Below are 23,822 nucleotides of genomic sequence, written 5' to 3'. Positions count from 1 at the left end.
ATATGCTAAATAATACGAAAATAGGACAAAGGTAGTAGTAGTAATTTGGAGAAAAAGTAATCTATGTATTGAACATATGATTCGAATTCTAAGATTTACCTTATGAATAATTGTAGCCATGCAACGCACGAGTTGATGACTATTATTTACAAAATTCATTGAGATCATATTGAGAGCTAATTTTTAAGATAATTATGAATATATGAGTTTTATACAATCAATCTAAAAAGATGTTGCCATTCAAAGAATTAAAGGTTTGTTTGGGACGTTTTAATGTTTTTACGACTGCTGGAGTATCCATACCGTGCATGTACTCCAATATATGACTTTTGACAAAGAGATTAATATTATTCAGCTCCAAGAAATATACGATAACACGTTTTAGCTATGTTCGTTGACAAATCATTGTGATTTATTTTTAATAAGATTATATATCTAAAAACAGATGACGCGCCATGCATATAAATTAATATAGCATGTTCTTTCATGGTAGATGGAACTAATAATGAATATCATAATGAACATCTGTTTCTAGATGAACTAATAACTACACATAAGGAACTGAATAATGCAAATAAATTGAGGATCATTTCTCATTAAAGACATGACACTAAATGAATATATTTGCATCACTGCATAAAAATAGCCCTCTCTAAATGAACCATTACTACAATTTACAGGTGGGCAGATCAGGTTTTCTTCATCTTTTTCTGAATGCCAAATGTGGCACCACACCACAGGTATATGGAATGCAGAATAAATGCAAACTTTAAACCAAAACAAATCCAAAAAATCAAAATGCATTTAAAACTCGACTAGATCAAACCACAGAGAGAGGCCTTCTTTCTTTCTCCTCCTCCTCCTCCTCCTTCCCCCTAGAAATCGGAATTAATTGGCATTAAATAATTCCCCCAACCATTTCCCAACAACACCAATAAATTAGTGGCCGCCCATTCGCCGCGTGGGTCCCACCTGTCGGCCACGGCGGCGCGCGCCCTCTATATATATATAGGCGAGCCGCGCCCACCACCACCAGCGCCACCGCTTCTTCTTCTTTCGATTCTTCTTCTTCTTGCGGCGACGCGGAGAAGCAGAGGAAAGCCGCCACGGGGGAGAGGGGAATGGCGGCGGACGTGAGCTCTGTGGCGAGGCTGCTGCGAGGGGAGGCCGGGAGGAGGGGCGGGGCGGCGGGGGAGGTCGTGACGATGGATCTGCTCGGCGGGTGCGGCGGCGACAGCCGCGGCGGCGTCGTCGGCGGCGGCGGAGGGGAGGACGAGGTGGTCGACCTCGAGGTGAAGGTTCCCGCCGGGTGGGAGAGGCGGCTTGATCTCATGGTGAGTCCTCGCTCTCTCTGATCTCGTGAGCGCTGGTGATTTCTGAGTTTCGGTTTATGTTTCTGCCTCTGACGAAATTTGAGACGAACTGTTCCATTCGTTCAGTTATTGTTTTTTTTTCTTTGATCGGAGACAAATTCTGCAATGTTTGCAACGATTAGAGATCGGTTCATGTGTTGCATGCTGTATTTCTTCCGAATATTAGGAGATTAAGCACTCTGTTCTTAATATGAAGAACATAAAAAAAACTTGTTCCATCTGAATTTAGTTTCATGAGGCTCTGATCTTGCCATGTTCTTGGTTTGATCTTGAAGAAATGGAGTTTACTGATTTTTTTTTTGTTCTTCTTGCAGTCAGGGAAGACGTTCTTGACTCCTCGGCTCCAGGGCGTCCATGTCGGCCACCAAGACCTCAACCTGCCTCCGCCGCCGTCCTCCGCCGCCGCGGCCGCGTCGACGTCGGCCGCGGTCTGCACGCTCGACATGGTCCGCTCCGCGCTCGAGCGCGCCACGGCCGGGAGGTCGGCCGCCGCCGCCGCCGCGCGTGGCTCCCCGGCCACGTCGTCGTCGTCGTCGGCGTCCACCTCCTCGTCCTCCTCCTCCATCGGCAAGCGCCACCGCTCGCCGCCCTCAGGCGGCGCCGCCGCGACGCCCGCGAGCCCGTCCATGCGTGCGGCCGCCTGCCCGTCCTGCCTCACCTACGTGCTCATCGCCGAGGCGGACCCCCGGTGCCCGCGTTGCGCCGGCAACGTCCCGCCGCTCGCCGGGAAGCCCCGGGAAGCCTCCGCCGGCGCCGGCGACGGCAGCGGGAAGAAGCCCAAGATTGACCTGAATGCGGCGGCCGACGACACCGAGTGATCAGAGAAAAATATTTGGAAAAGAAAAAAAATTGGAAACGAATTTTTTTTCAATTAATTTCTTTTTCTTTTTTTAGTGATACAGAAACATTCTGATAAGTTTTACTTATTGAGATGGATCAGTCGTGTAGGTCTATATATATACCTCCTGAAAAAAAAATTAAATAGATATTATGATCGTAGGATCGGATCAAACCTGCAGCTGGGCAAATATATAGAAGCCCAACCTTTGTTAATCTCTTTGTTCCTTATTTGTTGGTTTTTCTTCAATTTGTAGCTGTACAAACTAATTAGTTGAAACATGTCTTTTGTCAATTTTATTGCTTGTTTATTTGTTTCTTTTGACGTACAAATCAAATCTGATATTACTAAGAGAAAAGGCTAAAAATAGGGCTTCCATCTTTTTTTTCACCTATCAATATTGTGGACATCAATAATTAACTTGATACTATACCTTCATAGTTTAGAGCAGATAAATTTATTATCATTTATTTTTAACAAACTGTGGAGAATTCACTTATATACGCCTCCTAAAACCTGAAGTGTGAAACGGTAATAGGTTTTATGTTTTTATCTAATTGCATCGCAGCTAAGGACTTAGCTGGATTCGAATTCGAGGTCTTTTGTGCTGATACCATATTGAATTACATTAATTAATGCACCAAACATATTTGAATTTGAGATCTCAAACTGTGACACTATATTGAATCGTATGCACTAAATAGTTTAACCCAAAAGTTTATGCTAATGAGAAAAATGCATAAATTCACTATACACCAACATCTATAATACACATGTTTAATCATATTGTTTTTTTTCTAATTATACATCGATAAAAATAGTCAATGGTATAAGTGCAAAAGTATTTCCGTGATAAGCTTACAAACATCATTTCCACAATATTAAATCTTAGCTTGTGTGTACATAAGTGACGTAAGATTCTAATTAAGGTTTGATTGTCATCATTAATTGTAAAATGACATCTCTAGTTTATAGAAAAAAAGAAGGTAAGACTAAGCTGAGTGGAAGAAAAAGAGAGACAAAGACTTATATATGCTGAGTAATTTATAGAACAGTGTAGTGTGCATAATACAATACAAGTATTTATAGAAATAAACTTTAATCTTGCTTCAAGTAATTTTACACATGGAGTTCATCTCTAGTTACTGCCTATATGAACAATGTTAGGACATTTATACTACATGGCAGGACCTGTCTTTGCATGGAAAAAACTGTTGTCATACTTGCTAAGTTGCTAACATGGAGTATATATCTCTATGAGCACCATTTATACGTACACCAGAAATAATAATAACATAGATAGTTTACTTAAGTTAATCATGTATTTTATACTATACGCAATACGAGAGTGTCATTGTCCATAATGTTACTATAAAAATGACTAGTGTCACTCCATGATGTTACTATAAAAATGCGTGGTCTCATCCAAGTAAACCAAAGCTTATCAATCTCGCGACAGTGATAGGATATAACTACTGGACAAGAACTCGTCGTGAGATAGTTATTTTTGGCTCCCATCATCTCTATTGGCTTCACATCGACAAGTCATCGAATTGAAATAAATATGCAATTCAATTGCGTTGATATGTCCATCAAATTTATTAATTTCATTATATGCTGAAGATCTGAAATTCAATTATTCTGATAAAGCATACTCCTATCAATTCAACGGCAGCATCTCTCCCGTGTTCAAACTCAGATAATTATTTTTTTTCTTTTACAATTTTCTGTTGAAGGATAAGACCACTATGTACTACTATATAATTAATGAACAGATTATTTTGCCAATTCATTTATCTTGGTTACAAAATATCTTCATTCATTTCATACTAGCTACTACCCTTGATTTTTTTTTCCAAATATAAAGCAACTTCTCTTAAGTACATCACTAGCCTGTACGGCCATATGAAATAAAACCAAGTTCCAACTCATCCAATGAAAATAAAACGGAGTACAACATAAACCAAGTAGTACTAGTACATCTGTCTATCGAATTGCAGAAATTTCAGGAACGAAATGGTCATAGCTGCTTATGGATGAATTTCAATCAATTTGCACGTACAAATTAAATTGAAATTGGTCGACCTCCATGTGTACAATGGACGTACGCCCTCTTTTTATTTTTCAACGGCATATCCTCACATCTACGTATCTTAATTAAGCAACATTAATCATCATCAATGATGAACACGAGCCGATCGATCAATATACAGGAGAGCTATAGCTAGCTAATTACCTACAGTACGTATTCGGCACACGATCTACTAAACTAATTTTAGTACCTATAATTTCTCTATAAACTTTGTATCAAAAAAATTATAATCATATAAAAATATATTGAAATATAATCCAATTATATTGTTTTCAGCAAATAAAATTCAATACATATTATACTAATTGTTAATTAATTAAATGTTTTGAAAGTTAAATCTTAAAATGCGTGTACGTCTTACGCTATGGAATGGAGGGAGTACGTGGCAGCAAAGGAAAGGGGATTAATTAATTAACTAATTAAGGGAGGCAATTAATTAGCATGGCGATTATCACCGTAATTAACTGGCAAATTGGCGAGTGCAGTGCAAGCAAGGCCAGGCGAAGGGATAGTATAGAACGATGCATGCATGCGTCTACCTAGAGCTAGCTAGCTATATCTCAATTAATGCACATTAATCCATGCAGATACGATCCAATGGGGTTACGGTTAATTACTGCAATTAATCACGATGATTAATGACGACGACGATTTCTTTCTTTTTCATATCTGTAGCCGATCAAATTAATTAATACTCCTCCTCTCCCCGGCTAGCTTGCTTAATTGGAGTCCTCCCATTGGCCATGCAAGTAAAGTCTTCTCGATCAATTGAACAACTAATTAATATAGCACGTTTGGGTATTTACTGCCGATAGCTGCGTCCACCTAATTTATTCATTTAATTTTATTTGGGTTTTTGTTCTCTTGGTCAATTTAATTAATTAATTAATAGTATTAACTACCTTGGACTTGCGACCGTGGGTGCTAATCAGGTGAGGTTGTGTCACGGAGAAGCTTTTGTTTTAGATTAAATTCGGCTGCAGCTTGCTGCTGGTGGTGGATTAACTGTCTTAATACGTCACTAGCTAGCTGGAGCAATTAATCGCAGCTGACACGTCCATGGTTTCATTTGTATACCGCGATTTGCAAAGGAGGAGTAGGTTTCATATTTCATTCGCTGTGGAGAAGAATTTGAAAGGGAAAGAGATGAATGCCTGAATTTTCACTACTGGCTGGCTGGCTGGGATAGATTGAGAAGTGAGTTAAGACGATCTAATCTAATTAATCGAACCTAACCTATAGTTGGAATAGCCGGCAAATCCAATCAGTTTCTCGAAGTCGCGGTGTAGCTGATTTGACATAGATAAGCACTAATATTTTGTACTACTACTCCCTCCGTCCAAAAAAAAAAAGACAAATCATGGTTTCCGTGTCCAACGTTTAACCGTTCGTCTTATTTGAAAAAATTATGAAGAAAATTAAAAAGATAAGTCACGCATAAAGTATTAATCATGTTTTATCATCTAACAACAATGAAAATACTAATTATAAAAAAATTTCATATAAGACGGACAGTTAAACGTTGGCACGGGAACCTACGGTTTGCCTTTTTTTGGGACGGAGGGAGTACATTATCAGGAGAGGAGAGGACTAATAAATTAAAACGAGCTCTCATAGTTTGTTTTTGAAGGCCTAAAAACAGTACTATTAAATAGAGGGAAAATTTCACTACAAATGGAGTATATGGTTGGAGTAGAAACACCCCTATACGATGGTGGAGTCATAGATGCATGGTTTAAATCTGGTATTACAAATATTTTCAATAAAATTTTGTTAACAAATGTATAACAAATTCAATTTCATTGTGTAAATATAGAAAATGGTGATAGACTTGTATAACAAATACAATTCTACTACAAATAGCATGCATAAGTTGTATGTGAAATTCGAATGGTTATTGCTCCATTAAGTCATCACAACATCTCCATATAAACTTAGTAAATACTATATATATGTATATTTATAATGATATATTCAGAATTTAATTCCAAATCCTTGTTTTGACTAGCACACACTAAAACAAACATCATTGACTTATATAGAGAGAGCTTTATCTCTTCTCTTACTCTCTTTTTTGGGCGTAGACAGATCGCAGTTGGACATCGTAATACTCCCTCCTTTCAAAAATCTGAGACCTATTTCTTTTTCATCAAAACCAAGAAGCAATTAACGCACTCACCATGTGGCAAAACCAATGAACATGTAACCAATAAATACTAGAATGACTTTTTGGTTTCCGATCAATAATTTAATTTACCACATAGTGACTACAAATAGGACTTAAATTTTTGGAGAAACCAATGAATGAAATAGGTCTCAGATTTTTGGAAGGATGGAGTAATGTGTTTCAATTAATAATACAACGTGAAATAGTTTAACGAATTAAATATTTCTCAGTTGTGTTGATTTGAATTGAAACGAGATGGAAAACTGTCCATACTTTGGTCAACATTTTCATAGAAACCGACCGAAATAGCTTACCAACTACCCTTGTCTAAATCTAACATGGCCCGCTTGGTCCATCCTTTTGTGGATTTTCAGCTCTTAATTCAAAATTGGAGTGTTAGAAATAGATGATTTAAAGAAGAGACATGACGATTATACCTTGCAAAACATACCTGCTTGCGTTAATGGGCCTACTGGACTGGACTCAATCCTAGTGCACCAAAGAAAAGATTTAGCCATTTATAAGGGCTTATTTTTACCGAAAATCAAGACCTTCATCAATAGTCATACACTACTCCCTCTATTTTTAAATATAGAAAAAAAGTTCATTTCACTCTCCCGAACTATTTCATTGGATCACTTAACCCCCTAAATTATTTTTTTCTTATTTCACCCCCAAACTATTAGAAATGGTTCATCTTAATCCTTAATTAACAGTATCTATCAATCCTACAAATTAAATTCCATTACAAAATATGACTTATAAAGCGAGGAAAAAAGGAGATGCCATTAAAGATTAAGATGAACCGTTTTCAATAGTTCAGAGTGTAAAATGAGCTGAGAAATTGTTTAGGGGTTAAGTGCCCTGGCGAAATAGTTCGAGTGAGTAAAATAGACTATTTTCTTAAATAAATGATGATGTTGACCATTCATATTGTTATAAAAAATGTAAGCATCACTTATTTTGTTGTGATTTTGTTTATCATCAAAGATATTTTAAGTATGACTTGCATTTTGCATATTTGCACTAAGTTCTTAATACAATAAATGACCATGCTCAAATATTGACAACGCGATGTAATTAAAAACTAAAAAAACGGAGATACTAGTACTCCTATGTCATATAAAAAATTTTAATAATAGCTATAAATCTGAATATGTGTAGATTAAATTTTTTATGGGACGCAGGGTGTAAATTGGATATTATATAGTTGAAATATCTAGTACTAACACACATACACCCATCTGATCAAAGAGTAGATATATCTGTTCATTTCCAATACATAAAAAAAAAAGAAGAGAAATTGGTCCATATATCTCCAAGCTAGCATTTCGTAGCTTCTAGCTAGCATGATCACTTCACCGATAGCTAGACGGATGGATGGAACCCATCCGTATGAACATGACGGGGCAGGTGAGAAGAGATGGGATCGATCGTCGTCGTCGTCGCTTGCTCGAAGCCGCTCTGCGCTATTCATCCCCGTTCATCAGTTCAGGTCACAGACGACGACGACGACGACGGCGAGGAGGAGAACATTTATGGGCGGGTGATGTGTGCACCGAAACTGGGTTATGCCTTGCAATTTATTGCAAGCGCTAGCAGTACGCTCGCCTACGTCCTCCTCCTCCTACTGCCGCCGCTAGCTGCTGTCTTGGATCGATCGCCCGTAGATAGAGTAGCCATAGGTAAAGGTAGGTAGGCTGCTGGAGCTAGCGACCGTCAGTGGCAGTGACTGCAGCAGATATAGCTAGCTGAAGCTGATCTGACGTAGTAGTAACGTGGTACGAGTACAGAGAGTACTCGATCGGTCTCTCCCTTTGGATGATCGGTGGTGATGATGAATTGATCGATGATGCTGGGATGCATGGATTGTAGTGGATGATCCACTTGATCAGTGTCTGAACTCTGAAGTCTGAACCGATGTGCTCTCCAGATTCGAGTCTGTACACGGATACACACGGCTGCAGGATGCATAGGTGTAGTAGTTGTAATAAGAGCAAGTATACTAGTAGGTTATAAGCCAACTATAAGCTTTTGTGGATGAAAGAGAATTTGAAAAATAGAGAGGGTTGGCTCTCATACAAGAGCTAGCTATTCACATACTTCAAAATAAATACATTAAATGCATAGGTGAGAGATAGAGAGAAGGAGAAAAAAAAAAGATAACCTTGTAGCTCACTTACTGTACATGCTAACTTTAATATAAGCTATAAGCTCATAGTTGGCTCCATTATTAAACTTGCTCTAATACTGTTCAGGTACCTGCAGATTGTTTCAGACTCAGATCTGCACTGTCTGAAAGACGAAATCCGGCAGAAATATTTGACTTCGGGCATGTTTAGTTCACGAAAAGAAAATTTTTGGGTGTCACATCGGATGTTTGACCGAATGTCGGAAGGATTTTTCGGACACAAATAAAAAAAATAATTTCATAACTCGTCTGGAAACCGCGAGACGAATATTTTGAGCCTAATTAATCCGTCATTACCACATGTGGGTTACTGTAACACTTATGGCTAATCATAGACTAATTATGCTAAAAAGATTCGTCTCGTGATTTTTCTCCTAAGTGTGTACTTCCTCCGTTTCACAATGTAAGGCCCTGTTTGTTTCCGCTTAAGATTATTGTAATCTAGATTATTAAATCATATTACTCTAAGCTGGATTATAATAAGCTGACATAGAATAAGCTATGAATTGTTTGTTTCTTTAGATTATTGGAGGCATCTAAGGGTAGTGGGTCTTTAAGAGATTATTAGATTATACTAATATGGCTTATAGATTATTATAATCTAGCATAATAATCTAATTGTTTGTTTTAGCTTACTCCTAATAATCCAGATTATAATAATCCTAAGCTGAATCAAACATGACCTAAGTCATTCTAGCATTTCCCATATTCATATTGATGTCAATGAATCTAAATAGATATATATGTCTAGATTCATTGACATCAATATGAATATGGGAAATGTTATAATGACTAACATTGTGAAACGGAGGAAGTAATTAGTTTTTTTATTTATCTATATTTAATGGTTCATGCATGTGTCCAAAAATTCGATGTGATGTTTTTGTGAAAAAAATTCGATGTGATGTTTTTGCGGGTGTTCATCGCTATTCGCCGAAACAGGTCGTGATTAAGCATAAGTTACTCAAATTGTATCACGACAAAGCTAAGTTTAGGTACATATTTAGCGTACACCAGATGGGCCATAAGACGAGGTAACAAATTAAGCATGATTGAATACAAACTACAGTAACCGACTAAAAACATTCGTTCATCATCTACTACCAAACTACGTGGCAAACAACAACGTGGTTTTCAGACTATTTCATCCCCATAATTAAGGCGATGACATCCTTGCGCAACCTGTGCAAGTAACCAGTAATTAAAACCGGGTCGCTCTCGGAGAAAGAATTAGGCAGGCGATCGCATTGAACATCTTGAACACGATATGATATGATCGGCGTACGTGAGCACGTATAGTAGTAAATAAACTAGCAGTGGTAGCCATACTACATGCATAATGCATCTACCTATACTAGCTAGAATGACTCGGGCTCTGTCGTGCTCACGCATTCACTACTGCTCGACCCGATCGATCGATCAGACTTAAGTTGAGAACGTTGAATTCGTGTTAGTCTCTAAGCTAGCTAAGCTCGCATTGATTTGAAGGAGTTGATGAGTGAGCACGTCGACGTCGTACGTCGAGAGTTATTGCTAGCTGAGGTGCGTGCGTGCGTGTGTGCAGCATCGATTTCCGATCGTTTTGACTGACGATCGACGAGGAGTTTGGCCTGATCCTGCGGATCCGGCCGCTTGCAGATCGCAGTGGTTAATCGTTCGGGAAAACTCAAAGGGATCATGCACTGTTCAGATTAGTATCATTTCTTGATAAAATTGTTAAAGATATGTATACATTCAGTTTTTTTTTTGCCAAACCTTAATATATACATAAGAATCCTGTCGAAGTTTTAATAATACTGTCAACCTACCAAAATTTTAGCACTGTTAAAATTTGATAAGATCCATTTTGGTTACAATCTAAGGGCATGTTTGGTACAGCTCCAACTCCTAAATTTAGCTACAGGAGTTAGGTCTGGAGTGGAGTTGTGGAGCTTGTGAGAGAGCTCCACAGCTCTAGTTCATTTTGTGAGAGAGCTCCACCCAACTCCACTCCCAGTTTTGGTGGAGCTGAAACTGTTTGACTAGTTTTAGTGGAGCTGAAACTGTTTGACTGAGATGCAGCTCCACCCAACCCTTAGGGTCTATTTGGCATAGCTCCAGCTTAAGCTCCACCCAACCCTTAGGGTCTGTTTGGCACAGCTCCAGCTTCAGCTCCTGGAGCTGCATCTCAGCGAAACAGTTTCAACTCCATCAAAACTGGGAGTGGAATTGGGTGGAGCTTTCTCACAAAATGAACTAGAGTTGTGGAGCTGGGTTTAGGCAACTCCACAACTCCACTCTAAACCCAACTCCTGAAGCTAAATTTAGGAGTTGGAGCTGTACCAAACAGGCCCTAAATGCCCCCTATGTGATTTTGCTGTCTTCTCGCTCGACCTCAGGTCATCTCTGTGACTCCGTGTCTGCCAAAGTACCACGGCGGCGGCCGAATCTTGCAGCCGTGAGGCCGGGCGGTCCACCGGTCGGACACCGGCGGCTGGCCGTGTGGTGGCGCGGCGTGGCTTGCGTGTGTTGTGTCGTCGGCGGGGGATTTACAATAATGACACTGCAAATATTAACTTTTGCTATAATGACACTAGATCCATATTTCATAGACACATATGGGCCCATTTATCATCCACTCAGAATGTCAAAACAGCGAAGCTCCGATATTTGCCACTCCCAATATTGCAATTTTCTCGTCGCGGGCGCGGCAACCATGAGACCGCGGCGTGGCTTCGCAGACGCAAACGTGGGCTGGATTTTTTCGACAGGCGGCGTGTGGATTGTGTTGTTGGGCTGGGCGGGGCCGCGTCTGATCTGCTAGCTGACCCAACGCATATGGGCTCCCACATTCCACTAGTTTGTAGTACATTTTTTGGTTCCTAAAAAGTTTTTTTTTTAAAATAGTCTTTGATAAAACTTGAAGCAGTAAATTACAGTTTTCAGTTCTGTTTTGCTAATCGTGCTTGTCTGCACGATTACGATTAAACTTTCTCCAGAAGGCTGTTTCGCACGTACGGTGCATACCATATATTCAGTCTGATGATCCATGCTGTCTATCTCTCTGTGTAATTCAGTCGCAGATTAAAGAGACAGATGGCAAAAAAACAATTTTATCATGAAATCGATTTGAACTCTAAACTGTCCCAGTAATCAATTTGGCAGCAGTTCGTTAGCCCTACGGCTTTCCTCTCCTCGAAATTTCTCTCTTTTCTATCTTTTCTCATATTTACAGTTAATTATTCTTCAGTGGTAAGAGATATATCTATTGACAACGAAACGTATGTGATAATTTCGTTAATCTAAACAGAAGCAAGCACAGTTTTTCAAAAGTGCTTATAAGAGTAGGATATTCGTGTATGTGTTTATACATGTGAGTAAACGCATGTTATGGGCGTTTATATTTGTACTATATTTTTTCTGAAAAAAATGTAAATTGTCAGGTTCATTGATTTCAACTCAGGCCGTGTTTAGATTCAAAATCTTTTAGTCAAACTTCCAACTTTTTCGTCACATCAAATATTTGGATATATGCATGGAGCATTAAATGTGGACGAAAAAAAACCAATTATACAATTTGCATGTAAATTGCGAGACGAATCTTTTGAGCCTAATTACACCATCATTTGATAATATAATGCTATACTAGCCATTTACTACTAATAGATTAATTAGATTTAATAAATTCGTTTGCAGTTTAGAACGGAATCTGTAGTTTAACACAGCCTCAGTCGGTTTACTGATTTCTCTGAACCTCTCTCTCCTCTTCTCCCTCGTGTGGACTCTCCTCTTCTCTCTCTCCTCTCTCTCTCGCGCGCGCGTCGCAGCCATGGTGGAGGCGACGCGGCAGCGGAGGAAGCCGCTGGTGCTGGCCTCCACGCAGGCGCTGCTCGACTCGCTGCCGGGGGACCGCCGCGGGTCGGCCCTTCCGCCGCCGCCGCCGCCGGAGCCGGTGCGCATCAGGGCCGGGGTGCTCCGCTTCCCCAACTCCTCCTCCTCCTCGTCTTCCGCGGGCGGAGGCGAGTTCGGGGAGGCCGCCTCCTTCGTCGCCCTCCCCTCGTCCGCGCTCCGCCGGCTCGCCGTCGTCACCGGCACGCCGGTAAGTGGACTGGTCCCCTCCCCGCGCCTTCTCGGATCAAATATCCCATTATCTCGTCTCAGTTAGATCGTTATGATTGAGTAATTCGGTGGAAAATCTGGTCAGTGAATTGGATTTTAGTCGATTTTGGATGGTCACATATGGGGTTTACCTGTACACTGTTCTGAATTCTGATTAGTTGGATGGGAATTGATGATTAGCTTAGCCAAATTGAGCTGTAATAAGTACAATGGCAAGTGATGCATAGAGCAATGGTGCTACAAAATTTACCTTTGTGAGCATACGATTGCATTTATGTTACACTTGATTCAGGCAATCTAAATGATGATAGAAGTGCGCTAGTGTATACTCCTAGCATAAGGTTGGGCAGTATATAGGAATCTATTGTGCTGAAAGTAATAAAGGGCTTTCAATCTGCAGGTGCTTGTGAAGAATGCTGACAATAATGTCGGAAGGATTGCCAAAGCAGTAGTACTTGATCACCCATGCCTTGATGATTCCCTGACAGAACATACTGAGCCTGTGGACGCAGCCTCTCCCTTGGATAATGCCATGGGTATCTTACCCTGTCGCTCTTTTCCAACAAACGGCTTTCCGCCCTTGGATGAAGAGGTCGCTTATGTTAGCCCACTTCTGGCATTCAATCTGGGAGTCCATGTCTCTTGTCTCAAGCTTCTTGTTCAAAAAGGAGAGAAACCTTTCAAGTTCTGTTCTAAAGTTGAAGATAGTGATCTGGCTGCTGGTGAAGAAAGTAATCCTATTCTTCACTTAGAGATTCTTCCATCCCCTCAAGTGCCGAAACATGCTTTGCATTTGCGGGTTTCTGTTGTGAGGATTCCTGAATGTGGTGTGTTTGCTTCTCTAAAGGCAAATTCAGCCATTGGAGGAAGTGACTACCAAGATATGATTGATCAAGCTCTGAATGAGCACTTTAAGTTTGATAGGTTCCTAGCGAGAGGGGATGTTTTTTGCATAAGGAACAATTGGAATTGTGGCGCAACCTCCTGCCTTGCATGCAACAGGGAGGACAATAGACTCCATCCTCATGATATGATTTACTTCAAGGTAACTTACCTATCCGTCATCCTCCATACATGTTTTAATTAATATGCTGGAGAAAGGTGATCTATCGTTTAGCTTATGACTGGCTTTATGCAATCATTCATAAGCTTGATATGTTAACATTGTAACCCCTGCACTAGGTGACTGGCATGGAACCATCAGATGAACCAGTTCATCGCGTCAACTGTAATCAAACAGCCCTTGTTCTTGGGGGAGGTGCTTCTGCTTCAATACCCCCTTACAGTTTGTTTGCTTCTCCTGGTGCTTCAGTTCCTTTGCACAGTGAAATAGTGGAGCATTTAGCATCTATCATTGCACCAGCACTATGTCCTTCAAACATTTTGCCAAAAGTCAAGTTTTCCACTTTCTTATACGGGCCTTCAGGTTATTTCACTCAAGCTGTAATTTCCAGAAATTTATTTTCAGTGTTTACTACTCAGCTTGAACTAAACCGTTACTAACGAAAATGATGAAAGTGCAGGATGTGGGAAGCGGACGGTAGTCAAGCATGTTGCCAACCATTTTGGTTTGCATGTGGTTGAGTGTAGCTGTCATGATCTAATGACTTCATCAGATAGCGGGGCACCAGCTGCACTTGTGGCTGCCTTCAAAGAAGCTCATAAGTACTCATTTTCTTGTGTCCTATTACCTTCTTATTCTCTACCGATGAAATCTATTCATGCTTTAGTCATCAAATGATCAAAAACATTTTCTGTAGTTCGTTTGTTTTCTTCAGGTACTGATTTTTTTACTTTGTTCACATAATTAAGCTGAATAACTTTTCATGAAGGTATTCACCATGTATAATACTTCTTCGCCACTTTGATGCTATTGGGAATACATCCTCCAACGAAGGGACACAATCTGCGCAATCTGGCACTGCAGCAAACATTGAATCCGTCATCAAGCAGTACATTGGACAACATTGGGTTGCTACGGAATCGCTCCCAGCAAGAGATATAAATGGAAATCCAGTAAGTATTCCTTCCACCTTCCTTTAGGTTATCCCTCGTTTTGTGGTATAAGACCATCATGTTCCTTATCATCAAACCTCCCTTTATTTCAGTACCTTGTGGAACCTGAATGTGTAAGCCCACTTCAAGTTATACTAGTTGCAACTGCAGATCGTGCTGAAGGAATGCCACAATCAATTAGGCGATGTTTCCGCCATGAGATAAACATGAAAAGTATAAATGAAGAACAGAGGAGGAACTTGATATCTGAAACACTCCATTGTGTTTCAACGTCAGCTGATGAGGTAGAATTTTCTCGCTATTGATCCAAAAGTGAAGTTTTGTGCTTTTACGTTACATTTGATGCTTATTTTATTTCAATTTCAGAGTATAAATGACAAGTTCGTAAAAGATTTAGCAGTACAAACGTCTGGTTTCATGCCAAGGGATATACTTGCATTGGTTGCAGATGCTGGCATATCTTTTGCACATAAAGTTGAAACGGATAAAAATAATAGCGAAGGTGATAAGCTTAAAGGCATCCTTCCTACAAGCTCTTCTAGCTCTCAAAATGAAGAAAAAACTTTTTGCAAAGAATATATTTTGTCTTCTCTAGAACGGGCCAAGAAAAGGAATCGTGCTGCACTGGGTACACCCAAAGTAAGACATTTTAACGTCCTGTTTTTTGATATCTTATATTCTTCTAGCTCTCAGACCCATTAGCAGACTGCTTTGGCATCGTGTATATGTGATTTAACTTGCTTTCATCAAGTACTTGATTTGGATTTTTATGTGCTACAGGTTCCTAATGTCAAATGGGAGGACGTTGGTGGTCTTGAGGAAGTGAAAAAGGTTATTCTAGATACTATTCAGGTAAAATTTTCTTATGTTCATCAATGTTTATTGTAACTTAAGAATATGAAGCTGCTTTAGTAAGTTTGTGAATAGTAATTTGCCTCTTTTCTTTGCTATACAGTTACCTCTGTTGTATAAGCACCTTTTTTCTTCTAAATTGGGGAAGCGGTCAGGTGTCCTGTTGTATGGACCTCCTGGCACAGGGAAGGTTGGTTTACGGTGTTTTTCTATTTTATACTTTGTTTTTAGTTAAGCTTTACCTTTTCGTTTCTTCCCATCTGTCCAAAGAGGATAAGCACATAGAAAAGCAATGTATACGTGCTCATTATTATTATGTTTCAATTTGCAGACATTATTGGCAAAAGCTGTAGCAACAGAGTGCTCTTTAAACTTTCTTAGTGTAAAAGGTCCAGAATTGATTAACATGTATGTTGGAGAATCGGAGAAGAATGTAAGGGACATTTTTGAGAAGGTAAATTGATTTACACAACCATACAATTGCCATAAGATGTGCATATATGCTTACGGTTGCAACTCTTCTGTCAACCTCAGGCAAGATCTGCACGGCCATGTGTAATTTTCTTTGATGAGCTTGATTCCCTTGCTCCTGCACGAGGATCCTCCTCAGATTCCGCAGGTGTGATGGATAGAGTAGTTTCACAGGTATGGTTGTTTTCATCACTGAGGCAGTGTCTCAATGTTTTTTTTATTATCTCTGTTCAAATATTGGACTTTGTGGTCTCAGTTTCCCCTTTCCTCTCTTTGACTCTTTGTTAGTTGCTTGTGGAGATTGATGGGTTAAGCGATAACAGTCAGGTATTATCCTTGTTCATACCAATTTGTTTTCCTACTTGTTTTTTTTTTCCTGAGATGCTTTGACATGAAGGGGAACCATTTTCCCAATTCTTTTCTAGGATCTTTTCATTATTGGAGCTACAAATAGGCCTGACCTTCTTGATTCTGCACTTCTCCGGCCTGGCCGCTTTGATAAGCTTCTCTATGTTGGTGTAAATTCAGATGCATCATATAGAGAAAGGTTGGCATCTGTATTTGTTCATAAAATTCCAGATTTCGTTGCAAAATTGCACCTTTGATCCAAGTGTAATTGATGTGCAGGATCCTGAAAGCACAGACACGCAAGTATAAGCTCCATGAGAATGTTTCTCTCTTGTCAATTGCTCAGCAATGTCCTCCAAACTTTACCGGTGCTGATATTTATGCGTTATGCGCAGACGCATGGTATCATGCTGCTAAGAACTTGGTGAGTAGCAGGCAGTTCCTTCCCACTTCACTGACCTTTTCTTGTCTTTGCTCTGTTGGACTTACACCTGGTATTTCAAGGCCAAAACACTTGAGGCTGATCCTTCAAGAACCAGTGAAGCCAGTGCTGATGACGTCATTGTTGAGATAAATGATTTCATGACAGTAAGACTTTATATCATTTTGGGCATGACAATAAGTATGATTTGTTCATATCAACTAATTTCATTGCTATTCAGGTGTTAGGGGATATCACACCATCGTTGTCTATAGAAGAATTACAAAACTATGAACAGTTGAGGAAGAAGATTGAGGGACCATCTAGATGACGTCAGTTAAGCCTTCATTCTGTGCTACCATAGCAACCTAAGGTTCATATTCGTTTTCCTGACGTGAAAATGTTTACATTATTTCCTCCCAAGGTTTCATGAAATTCCACGTCCGAATGATTTCATTCTTCAGTTTCAGTGTATTTGACACATGGTGGCCATGACGAAAGCATTGGCTAGTGATGAATGTGGCACCATTTTTCTTTCCACCATGCCAGATCTTCCGGGCTCCAGTTATATTTTGACTTCAACACGAGCTAACTGACCTTATCTGCAAAGGCATTATCATCTAGAATCTAGACAGTTTCTGGTTCTGCTTTAGTTAGGGTTCAACGAATTGACTCAAAATTGCAAACGCTGCATAGCATTCATATATAGAAAGTGAGTATACTCATGTATCATCTCAACTATGTATCCTCCTGTCCTCTATCCTTCAGAGGACAATACTGCTACGTTTTGTTGGCAACCTTTTCCTTTGTCAACTAGATAGTCTGCACCTTCAGCAAACTAATCCTAGCATACTTTTCTTTCTAACATTTGATTCATTTGTTGATGCCCTTGAATAATTGTCATAAACTCGTTATCAATCATCTACGAACGCATCCTCCTGAGTCTACGAAATTAAAGTTACCAATATTTCTTCAGCAATTCACTCTCGCTGGACGTACAACGCGTCTGATGCGGTCGCCTCACCACGGCGTCCAGACGGTCCGGCCGTTTACACAGTAGTACTGAGCTAGTACAAGGTCTGCTAGGTTGGGGTCTCCCGGTCCCCGGAGACCGACGCTGGCATTGGCTAACGAAACTTTGGATAAGCGATGTGAGGTAGTACTACATACGCGGGGCACTCGTGCTACCCTGTTTAAATGGCACTAAAACTTTTTTAATCCCTATCACATCGGATGTTTGGAAATTAATTATAAATATTAAACGTAGACTATTAATAAAACTCATCCATAATCTTGGACTAATTCGCGAGACAAATCTATTAAGCCTAATTAATACATGATTAGCCTATGTGATGCTACAGTAAACATTCTCTAATTATGGATTAATTAGGCTTAAAAAATTTGTCTCGCAAATTAGCTTTTATTTATATAATTAGTTTTGTAAGTAGTCTATATTTAATACTTTAAATTAGTATCTAAATATATAGACTAAAGTTAAGTCCCTGGATTCAAACACCAATCATGTAGTAGAGCAGCTGCTGCTGGTGGTATTGCGCATGCAGATATGTAGTACTCCTACGTGACAGGTACAGCCGCTGGCCACCGCGGCGACGACGACGAAGACTTCACGTATGGCTGTGGGCGCGGCTCGAATCGGCAGAACAGGGATTCGCTACAGCTGAGCTCCCCGATGTGATCCCGCTGGCGCGGTGAAGCAAGCGGCCACACCTATCGTTCTCGCCCAAACAGGCGGAGATCGACCGACCGATTCGTCGGCGCACGGCAGGTCGGCACGCGCGGCCAGCGCGCGGCCCCGCCCGGCGCTGCAGCCGACGAGAGAGACGATCCCCACAGCTAGCAGCGGCTAGCGCGCGCGCGCGCGAAGGCGACGACGGCGACCTACGCAACCAAGATTGCGCGTAGCGATGCAAGTGGACCGACCCGCAAGTTTACTTATAGATCAAATATATGATAATTCATGAATTTTTCGTATCGTGGTTCGGTTTGTCGTGTCTAGATATACAAATGGATCGATCTATAGACCCATTTATAAGTCAAATTAACAGATAACCTGCTAATCAAATCCACGGGTTACGCACTAATTTTGTCTATAAACGGGTTCATGGATAAGCCTACTTGCAAATCAACCTCTAATTGCGCGGTGCGCGAGTGGTGGTGGAGCCGGTTGCTATAAATTGTCGCATTCCCGATCAGCCGAGCGCTATTCTCCTTTTTTATAACGGATACTGTTTCCGACCGTTGCCCTCTCTTGTTATACATAATTTTTGTTTTTTTAATTATTTTTCTATATCGTATTGATTAAATGATAAATATGATCGACTACCAATGGATCAAACTTCGTTTCTAAAGAAGATGCTATCGATTCCGCCCCCTAGCTGCAATCTGACGCGGTTTAACACGGGAAGGTGAGGGGGGAGAGAGTCACGCACGTCGCGAGCTCGATCGGCGGCGCGGGCTGTAGCAGATTCGCGTATCCGACGGAGTCAAATAATATAACCGGCTTTCACTCGACTGGCACGTGTTGTGAATATACAAGGACCGACTGAGTGATCACTGACTGCATGGTGCATGCATTTGCAGGTTGTACTGAAAGCCTGACGGTACAAACGTCGCAAGTGGAGAGCATGCTAGCCTGCTGGGGAGTTCAGACTGCAAAAAAAAAAAGAGATTTTAACAAGCCTGAAACGAACCATCCACCAACTCGAATTCATCTCTCGCCGTTCGCCGAGGCATTGGAGCCGGTGAGGGATGCGCGGCGTCGGCGAGCGTCGCGATACACCAAATTACGCCGAAAACCAGCGAACTGAAACCCCCGGATCAGGTCAGCGTGCACGCCTGAATCGTCATCGTTCATGCAGCGTGCGTGCGTGCAGCAAGCATCGAGAAATAATTTGGCAGGCACGAGAAGAGCCCAACGCGCAACTAATTAAGGGGCTAGTGTGGAGAGGTTTTAGCTGCCGCAGCTTCTTAAGAATCAGTAGATCACTTTAACAGTTCAACTTTTGATCTAGATTCTGAGAAGTTGTAGTCGTAGAATTCAAAAAATGAAATAGAAACTAAAAGGAAGAAGCTAGGAAACCCAGCTTTTTTAGATTCTCAGAAACTAGCTACCCCTTCTGTCTCATAATATAAGGGGTTTTGGAGGGATGTGACGTCCTAGGATATGTCATATCCCTCCAAAATCTCTTGTATTATAGGACAGAGAGAGTACCAACTAGTCACAGACAAAAACTGAAACTTGAGAGTAGAGGAGTGCGATTGATTTTGAGTAATCCGCTTTTGATTGGATTCTCCATGTATTCATCTCAAATCATCCCCAATATAAACACTTGCAGATCACGATCATCATCCAAAGATCGATCATGCGTTTGCCCTTCCAAGTTCTACCCTCTACGCTCTATGCAAGTTCAAGCCTATGTACTGTACGTCTCGTCAACCCCCTACACGTGCACGAAAGGCACGAAAGCCCCCCTATACACACACACCATGAACACCGCACACGCGCGCACGTCGCGTGCACGCAAACACGTACGGCGCGCGGCGTCATCGCCGGCGGCACGGAGCTCCGGCGGCGGCGGCGCCGCCGTCCGCCGTGAGAGCTTGTCGGAACTCGCCGGCGGAGCAAGGGACACGCAGCACGCCCTTCTGGTCGTACCCGAACTCCCTCGCCGCCTTCTCCAGCAGCGCCCCCACCCGCGGCCGCTCCAGCGCGCGCACCTCCACCACCACGCGCTCGCCGTCGTCGCCGTCGCCGCCGCCGCCGCCGCCGTTCCCGACCAGCAACAGCGCCACGCACCCTCTCGGCACGGCCGCCGCCTTCTCGCCGCCGGCGCCGCCGCAACCGGGAACCAACCGCTCGCGCGCCTCATCTTCGCCGGCGGCGGCGACCACCCTGCTCCTCCTCCAGCTCACCATGGCGAATTGGCGTTCACTTCGCCGGCGGCGAGGCTAAGAAAAATTTGCAGGTGAAACTACAATGATTTGCCAATCATGGAGCAGTATGCGGGGATGCACCAAGATCCGGGGTGCATTTTATAGGCGAGAAGAGCGGGCGCGCGCGCGCGCGTGTTCGTCCCAATGGTCAACGTGTAAGAAAACCAAGAATGTCATGTGACGGCGACGGCGCACTAGCGCGAGACGTTGTCGTCGTCCAATTCTTGACCGATCTTCCATTCGTTGCCAAAACAAGCGAGCCTCTGGCTCTGACCGGGCCCAAACCGAATATTTTTGTACTGTAACTCACTAACTCGCAGCAGACAGATCGAGCCCAACTGACGCAGAAAACGTTGACATGGGGTCATGTACGTGACATAATTCAAACAGCTTTTTTGTTTTTTGTTTTTTGTTTTTTGTTTTTTGTTTTTGCTGTAGCAAAAAAAATCTGACTTGGTCCAGATTATGTGCTGTTATCTGAGATATTGACAGGAAGTCAGGAACAGAGACACTTTGTGATTGGCCAAACCAGGAAATCAAAAAGGAGTAGTAGTAGAGTATATCCTTGAAACAAATTAAGCCCATCTTATTTTACCAAAGTTGCATATGTTTATGTACATTCTCTTCTGGCGATGAACAACTCTAACTAAAATTGCACGTGCAGACGCAAACACCGCTAAAACGTGATTCAGACACGTAACGTGAAACGTTGAATGACTTCAGGAGGAAAACCTAGTATATGAGGAGAATTTACCTTTTGTTCGTAAAGGCAAAACGAGAATCAAATTAAAGGCGTCAATTGATCCAGTCGATTCGAAAAGAAAGCTTACGAAGGAAAAACACATGTGCCTCCAAAAACGAGCAAGCAATTAACTACTACTAATCAACTAGTAAAAGTGGACGGTGTGAGTACATATAAAACCAGTGTGCGCTGCAATTAGTTAACTTATAATTAAGCAACTTTAGCGTTTGAGCCCAAGTGTCAAACATGATTACTCGCCGTAATCAGCAGCGTTGAAATTAGCGGGCAGGGAATCGAGCCAAACTAAACCCATCCGCCTCTATCACCAGCTAGTCCTACGTGAGAACATACTGAGGAATATAATCCTTGGTTCAACTGTTCAAGGATAGCAGCATGATTAATGGAGATGGATTAATTGGAGCCCAATCATGCCCATCCATCGATCCCTATGAAATCGCTGTCAGCACAAATATTTGACTTGGACTTCATGAAGGAGATAATAAGCTAGCAAGTAGCTCCTGCAAGGGGTTGACCCCACGTACGTACAAACTGTGTAAAATGAATGGCCAGGATGTCACGAATAGGTAGTTAAAGGAGTTTTGTGCCAGGATCGAGTTGAAACCATATTTTTTTTTAAAAGCAATTTGGCAAGTCGTTGTGTGGATGCATGTAACATCTGAAGTTTCTGGACTCGGTTTTGCCGAACTCGATCGGTTTTGGTGGACTGAAATCATCCGCTCCGGCCCAAGGGAGGAAGAATATATATAGTGTAAACAACATATGTAGCGAAAATCTGAAAACTATCATTGATTAAAAATAAACGTTTGAGATTTGTTCAAGTCACTAAAAGTTAAATTCACTCTCATTAAAAATTTTACTCGTGATTAAATCTGTGAGTAAAATTTCTTAGACATTACTTCCTCCGTTTCATATTATAAGACTTTATAGCATTGTCTAGATTTATTAACATATATATGAATGTTGGCAATACTAGAAAGTCTTATAACTTAAAACGGATGTAGTAACATTTTATCCAGCAGTAGCTTTCAGATTTTCACTATATTTGTGCTTTGCACTATTTTTTTTCTCCGAAAAGAGAAGCGGCCTCTTGCAGATGCGGCGTATCACATGGAGAACATCAGAACAAGTCAACAAGAAGCCCCCCGTCAGACTCCCACTCTCGATGGGGCATCGATCGATCCATCGTTGTCCATCCTCACTCCCTGCGCACGCGCGTGCGTGCGCCTAGAGTCTGAGTAGTGGATGTTCAGTGAGATCGAGCAAAACAGGCTAAAATCGCGATCCCTGCAAGGGTGCAATAGAAAAACGTGTAGTGTAGTGTGTACTCCAGTAGGAGATCCTCCCTTATATATGTTTTTTGTCGTTGCACGTGCTACGCGAGTACAGTTGGATTACAGAGAACTATACATGCCATTTCGCACACAAAAGAAATGATGCGAGAATGGGTATATACGGCCAAGTAAAATACGGTACTATTCTAGTAAAAAACTAGTAGAAAGAAAAATAATTTCGTACCGAGGAGTTTAAACTAGATTCTAGGCTATGTTCAGAGATATTGGTAGAAACTTGTATCCTTGAAACGTAAAACGATGGGATAGATTAGTGTATAATTAATTTTGTATTAGCTAAAAAAATGAAAATAGATTAGTATGATTTTTTAAAGTAATTTATCTATAATTTGTTTAAAATATATCGTTTATTAGTTTGAGAAACGTGTGTGACCGAAATTTCTTAACCAATTTGTTAAAAGCCGGTTTGGTGGGTGCAAGTGCAACACCTTATTCCCGTCGTCCGAACCAACCGAAGGATTGGAGCCTGAGACCAACAGCGATCGATCGCGGCGGCGCGTGTCCCACAGGCCTCGCTTGCTGCACGAGTTCCTCCCGCAGGTGCGGCACACGGCAAGGATGAGGAGATCGATCGACGACGCGCGTCAGATCGAGTCCGTCAGATCGGATTCGCGGAGCCATTGGTCCATCCTTTGCTCTGCTCCCTGCGCGCGGCGTAGCGGAGTAGCAACACAGGGCACGCGAAAAACATAGTACTACGAAACCAAGGTGGTTAGCTCTCAAGGCTTGGGTTGGGACTTGGTAGACAGAGGAAGAGCTGGGCACCGCACAATGACACTTTAATGGAGTCACTGTTGTAATTTTGTTGTTGGCACCGCACAAGTAATTATTTGTCTGATACTCTGAACCTTATACAGTCGCGAATTAATCACTAACACTTCTTCTTCTT

At 41.5% G+C, this 23,822-nt stretch overlaps 3 protein-coding genes across 4 annotated transcripts; 2 read left to right on the top strand and 1 right to left on the bottom strand.

Annotated features, from left to right (window-relative positions):
• The first annotated feature begins 1,034 nt into the window (after window positions 1-1,034).
• LOC9270654 (uncharacterized) lies at window positions 1,035-2,515 on the top strand. The gene is made up of 2 exons (XM_015779491.3): window positions 1,035-1,334; window positions 1,688-2,515. Exons 1-2 carry the CDS (start codon window positions 1,122-1,124, stop codon window positions 2,189-2,191), a joined length of 717 nt encoding a protein of 238 aa, XP_015634977.2. The 5' UTR covers window positions 1,035-1,121; the 3' UTR covers window positions 2,192-2,515.
• Window positions 2,516-12,415: 9,900 nt separating this feature from the next.
• Window positions 12,416-17,732, top strand: LOC4337006 (peroxisomal ATPase PEX6). 2 transcript variants are annotated; one of them, XM_015779478.2, is made up of 17 exons: window positions 12,416-12,739; window positions 13,160-13,804; window positions 13,942-14,185; window positions 14,283-14,424; window positions 14,592-14,775; window positions 14,868-15,059; window positions 15,142-15,414; window positions 15,556-15,627; window positions 15,731-15,817; window positions 15,959-16,081; window positions 16,162-16,272; window positions 16,387-16,425; window positions 16,524-16,645; window positions 16,726-16,870; window positions 16,951-17,034; window positions 17,109-17,240; window positions 17,338-17,732. In XM_015779478.2, exons 1-16 carry the CDS (start codon window positions 12,470-12,472, stop codon window positions 17,196-17,198), a joined length of 2,823 nt encoding a protein of 940 aa, XP_015634964.1. In that variant the 5' UTR covers window positions 12,416-12,469; the 3' UTR covers window positions 17,199-17,240; window positions 17,338-17,732. The 2 variants fall into 2 exon arrangements, with proteins under 2 accessions (XP_015634964.1, XP_015634963.1); XM_015779477.2 differs by having other exon boundaries at window positions 17,332-17,732.
• A 2,699-nt stretch (window positions 17,733-20,431) lies between these two features.
• On the bottom strand, window positions 20,432-20,803 carry LOC136356240 (auxin-responsive protein SAUR32-like). The gene has a single exon (XM_066309842.1). The coding sequence runs from the start codon at window positions 20,801-20,803 to the stop codon at window positions 20,432-20,434; it is 372 nt and encodes a 123-aa protein (XP_066165939.1).
• Window positions 20,804-23,822: the final 3,019 nt, after the last annotated feature.

The sequence above is a fragment of the Oryza sativa genome, chromosome 4 (assembly GCF_034140825.1).
Source record: "Oryza sativa Japonica Group chromosome 4, ASM3414082v1".
In the NCBI taxonomy this organism is placed as follows: domain Eukaryota; kingdom Viridiplantae; phylum Streptophyta; class Magnoliopsida; order Poales; family Poaceae; genus Oryza; species Oryza sativa.
Note: the sequence above shows the minus strand (reverse complement) of the source record. Positions and strands in the feature narration are given on the sequence as shown.